The sequence below is a fragment of the Myotis davidii genome, unplaced genomic scaffold (assembly GCF_000327345.1).
Source record: "Myotis davidii unplaced genomic scaffold, ASM32734v1 scaffold142, whole genome shotgun sequence".
In the NCBI taxonomy this organism is placed as follows: domain Eukaryota; kingdom Metazoa; phylum Chordata; class Mammalia; order Chiroptera; family Vespertilionidae; genus Myotis; species Myotis davidii.
In genome coordinates this window covers 2,011,108-2,016,162 of record NW_006294400.1, presented here as the reverse complement: position 1 = coordinate 2,016,162, position 5,055 = coordinate 2,011,108, and the positions used below count along the sequence as shown (strand labels likewise).

At 52.8% G+C, this 5,055-nt stretch overlaps 2 protein-coding genes across 8 annotated transcripts in view; one reads left to right on the top strand and one right to left on the bottom strand.

Moving 5' to 3' along the window:
* RALGPS1 (Ral GEF with PH domain and SH3 binding motif 1) overlaps positions 1-5,055 on the top strand; it is a 221,240-nt gene that overhangs the window by 120,558 nt on the left and 95,627 nt on the right. The gene's annotated exons all lie outside the window — the stretch shown is intronic.
* The window catches only part of ANGPTL2 (angiopoietin like 2), a 36,001-nt gene that overhangs the window by 3,397 nt on the left and 27,549 nt on the right, over positions 1-5,055 (bottom strand). The window contains 2 exon segments of the mRNA XM_006768543.2: positions 886-1,156; positions 2,767-2,960. Of these exon segments, the coding sequence (XP_006768606.1) occupies positions 886-1,156; positions 2,767-2,960 (465 nt within the window).

The window sequence follows — 5,055 nt, the reverse complement described above, 5'->3', positions numbered from 1 at the left end:
GACCCCCAATTTCATTGTTACAAATTGAACATAATTAAAGCATAGTGATTAATCACAAAAACAATATGTAATTATATATGTATTTTCCGATGGTCTTAGGTGACCCCTGTGAAAGGTTCGTTCGACCCCCAAAGGGGTCGCGACCCACAGGCTGGGAACCGCTGAGCTAGGGCCTCATCTCAAGAAATTGGGTATGGGGCTCTGAGGGGTGTGAATCTGTGCTTATAATTTTCTGTTTTCTCCCTGTGTTTGTTTTAATATAAAGACTTCTTAGTGAAGGCCTGAGTGTGAGGCATGTGACCTTGGACAAATGACTTCCTCTTTCCTAGCTGGTTCCTCTCACCGGCTCCTGCAGCGCCAGGTGAACGGTGCGTGCTAGAGCAGCGGTCATAAGGCACCACTGCATTGAGCCTGACTGTTGCCAAGCCCAGCGAAAGCAGCCCAGTGCGTCCTCTCTAACAGCTCATCTCCCTGCGAGGTGGGCCTGGTCCTTGTGTCCATGTGGAGACTGAGGCCCAGAGAGATTAGCAAGAGGCCAGGGCACATGGCTGGCAGGAGGTGGGACCAGCACAGCATGTGGCCAGAGTCCATGGGGATGTGAGGCCCTGACACTCAGCACTCAGGTAAGAGGTTATGCGAGCGCACCTGGATTGGCCATCACGTGTGTCATTTGTACACACTTTACCTTTTTGTAAATGCCACTCTGACCCAGCTTTGCAAAGGGGACCTATGGCCAGTGGGCAGAGGAGTGGGCCTTCAGGGGCAGGGACAGGGTTAGGCAGCTGGACCCAGGGATCTGCCTGTTCTCAGGCCCTGGTGTCTGGGACTGGCTGTGGTTGACCTTTGTTCTTGGTCCTCCACCTGGGTCTGACTCCATGGTCCTACCTGTGTAGACATCGTGATCTCTGTCCAGGGTGGTGAACTGCTTGCCGTTGTGCCAGGTGAAGGAGTCGCCAGCGTTGCCATGGTAGCGTCCCAGCCGCAGCTTATAATACTCGCTCTCAGGCTCCAGGCGGAAACTGGCATACTCTGCAAAGACCTTGCGGCCAGACCAGTCCTCCATGGTCACCAGCAGTTTGTAGTTGCCTTGGTTCGTCAGCCAGTAAATGTTCTCCAGGCCCAGCCAGTACTCACCATCGATGTTCCCAAACCCTTGCTGGGGAAAACACAGGAGAGCGTTAGTGAGGATTATGCAGGGCCCTCGGCAAGCAGGGCCTGGCCGTCAGGTGCACAGCCCTGGACAGAGGGCCTGGACACAGGCAGTGCCTAAGGCAGGCCTGGGTTCAAATCCCCACTCCTCTGCTTGGCTGTGACTTGATGAGTCACTTCTTTCTGAGCCTCAATCATGCATCATCAAGGCAACTTAGAGAGTGCCTGCTCTGTGCTAGGCTTTGCGTGGACATGCGGGATGCTATATTCCCTTCCCCGCACGGTCTGCAGGGAAACACGAGGCAAGGTAAATAAATGGAGAGCCCAGCACAGCAGGCAGGCAACAGAGCTCCTCGGACACGTGCTTACTTCCTCTGAGCTTCGCTTTCCTTCTCTGGGGTGGGCTGTGTGAGAGTCATGCAAACACTAAAGCACAGACAGGGTGAGCTGGGACAAACATGTGCTGCATCCACCTGGGCTCCCTCTAAGGTCTAAAATCTGGTGGTTTTGTTACTGTGTTACATGTAGTTTGGGGAGTCATCGGCTGAGTCATGGCCACTGAAGTCTTGAAAATAGATGGATTCATTAATAATAATAATAATAATAGTAATAATAGTATTTGGTGAGCTCAAGACCATATTGGCACTGTTATCAGAACTTCACCAACTCCTGCCAGCTCTTAAGAGCTGGGTGCTGTCATTGTCCCCCCTGGAAAGTGTGTTGAGGCCCAGAAAGCCCTGCATCACAAGGTGCTGGGGGGTGAGCTGGGATCTGAACCCAGAGCCCAGTCTTACCACCGTGCTCCACTGTCTCTGAGATAGAGAATGCAGAAAGGAGGAGGAAAGAGGAGGGAGAGGAGAAGCCAAGACATAGGCCGGGCAGGAGGTGGGTCAGAGGGCAGCCAGGATAGGAGGGGGCCCAGCAGAGCCGCGGCAGGCATCCTGGCCGGGGGGTTTGTAGGCTTTGGTGTCAGAGGCCTAGGCTCTGGACACTGCTCTGCCACTTGCAAGCTGAGCGAGTTATTTCACTTTTTCATCTATAAACCGGGTCGTTACCAGTATGTGCCTCCTAGGGCTGACGTGAGACTAAATGCAGTACTGAATGGCAGCACTCGGGTGTTGCCTGGTGCGGGGCAGGCACCCAGTAAGCCGAGCTGCTCTGGTTGCCCCTGTCACCACCTCCTTGTTTAGAGGAAGGAGGCAGAGGCACGACCGAGTCCTAGTAGCCTTTCCTACTGTGAGAATGAGTATCCACCCCTGGGAATGGGGACTTGTCCCTTCTGGGCTGTGCGAACGTCTTCCCCAGGAAAGCCCAACTGGGAGTGAGCGGCTCCCACACCCAGGCTGGAGTGGGGGCCATCTTGGAGCTTGTGGTCAGAACTCGGGACTCTAGTCTCCCATCAGTGGCGAGCGGCAGGCAGGAGGGAGCTACTGGCCCTCGCCAGCCCTGGTGGGTCCACAGAGATGGCCCCGTCAGTGTCCTTCTTGCCTCAGGTGTTTACTGTTTGGGGCTGCTCAGGCGCTGACAGGTCAGCGGGCACCTTCCCTCCCAGTGGCTCCTTCCCTGGTCAGCCAGGCCTCTCGAGGTGGGCAGCACAGACAGGCCCTGTGGTCTCACCTTGTATGTCTCCCAGTTCCTGAAGAAGTTGACAGAGCCGTCCAGGCGCCTCTGGATGACGGTCCAGCCCCCGGGGTCGTGCCGCTGGTCACACCACACCTGCATGAGGCGGTTGGTGTTCTCTGGCTTCACCAGGTAGATGGAGCTGGTGTCGTGGCCATCCTCCAGGGCCTGCAGGCAGTCTCTCCACGGACCTGGGGACACAGACACATGTCACAGGCCTCCCCGTGGCCAGGCCACTGAGTCACATTCATACACCCTGGCTGCACCCTACGCGGGCACTACCTCTGTGGCAGTACCCCCCTCATCACGGTTTCACTTTTTGCAGTTTCAGTTATCCACAGTCAACCATGGTGTGAAATATTAAATGCAAAATTCCAGAAATAAATAATTCATAAGTTTTAGATTGTGCCCTGTTCTAAGTAGCGTGATGAATTCTCACACCCTCCACTCCATCCCGCCTGGTACGTGAATCATCCCTTCATCCCTTTGTCCAGCGTATTCACGCTGTGCACACTCCCTGCCCATTAGTCACATCTCCGTTATCATTTCGACTGCTGCTGCATCACAGGCCGTTGTTCCAGTCACCTTATCTCACTTAACCACGGCCCCAAAGTGCAAGGGCAGCAATGCTGGCCATTCTGATATGCCAAAGAGAAGCTGTATAGTGCTTCCTTGAAGTAAAAAGGTGAAAGTTCTCGTCTTAATAAGGAAAGAAAAAAAAATTTGTATGCTGAAGTTGCTAAGATCTGAGATAAGAATGAATGTTCTGTCTGTGGAATTGTGCAAAAGGAAAAAGAAATGTCTGCTGGTGTGCGGAGAGAGGGCACATTCATATAACTTTTATTAGAGTATGTTGTTATGACTGCTTTATTTTTATTGTTAAGCTCTTACTGTGTCTAATTCACCAATTAAACTTTATCATAGGTATATATAGGAAAAATCATGCATACCTATGTATTGGTATTATCTGTGGTTTCAGGCATCCATTGGGGACCCTGGAACATATCCCCCAAGGAGAAGGGGGGACCACTGTAATGTGATATACAGTTAGGAGCTCAGGGCTGGGGCAGGATGCCTGGACCCCAGGCCCACTTTCCCCCTCGTCCCCGCCATGTGATCTGGGCCAGCTTCCTTACCTCTCCCTGCCCTCAGTTTCCCCAGCTTGTAGAAGGGAGATCTTTGCCTCATTTAATGTGGTAAGGGTTACTGAGATCATTTGTGTGGAGTTCCTGGAGTGATTTTTCTTTTAAAGTTGGTCGTAGTGGCAAAGAGAGACGAGTGCCCACCAAATGCAGCAGATTCATCAGCGCTGTGCGGCTCTGGCGGCCTCGTCCCGTTGGGAAGATGGCTGCTGCTCTTCTCAAGTCCTGTGGGCCCAGCCTGCTGGCGCCTCAGCTCTGACTCCTACCCGCCTTGTCAGAACGGTGCTTAGTGGCAGCTGCCACAGTTTTCCATGAATGAATTTCCGTGTAGTCACAGGGACCCAAGCAGGGCCCCAAATCTGGCCACACAGCCAGCGATTTCAGGATCCTTCTGCTGGCCTCCAAACATCCTTTTGGGGGACCAAGTGGTCTTTTAGCTCAGTCTGTGTATTTTCCAAGGAAAGCTCATGGAGGGCCAGATGCTGGAGTTCACACGTCTGAGGTTGCAGTTCTGTGGGCAGGCCATGGACTTAAAGGATGGTGTCTAGGATGCACCCTGTCCACGGCTCTTCTGAAGCTGAGACTGGATCTGCTCTGTGATTTTCTGTGATGTCACAGAGCTTGAGTCAGAAGGAATGGATGTCTCTTGGGGTCCGAATGGCTACTGTAGGTCTTCCCCTCTCCCCCTCCCATCCCCCTCGCGGTTTCCTGTGTTTGGATGTTGGTCCCATCAACAAACTTGAGTCGCCAAGTTCCAAATAGGCTGATGTCTTCTTCCTCATTCATCTGAGGAACCTTGAGAAGGTTTTCAGGACCTAGCCATTGAGCTACATATCTTTATAGCGACACATTTTAAAATAAATAAAATCACATACTTTGCTTCAGTTTCTTTTCAAAATATTCCCCAATCCGAGATGCACAAGATCAAACATGCTAGGAAAGTCCTATCTTGTTCTTTCTGTTAATTTGTATGTTTACTCAACAACTGTTTACTGAGCCCCAGGCCCGGGGGGACCTGCCGGCAGCAGGAGCCCAGGGTGGGGCTGCTCTGATGCCCAGAAAGGGAGGACCTGCCCTCACCAGCCTTCTCTGGACCTGTGCTCCTGGGAATCCTGTGCTTCCCTCTGGGTGTGTGTGGGGGGGG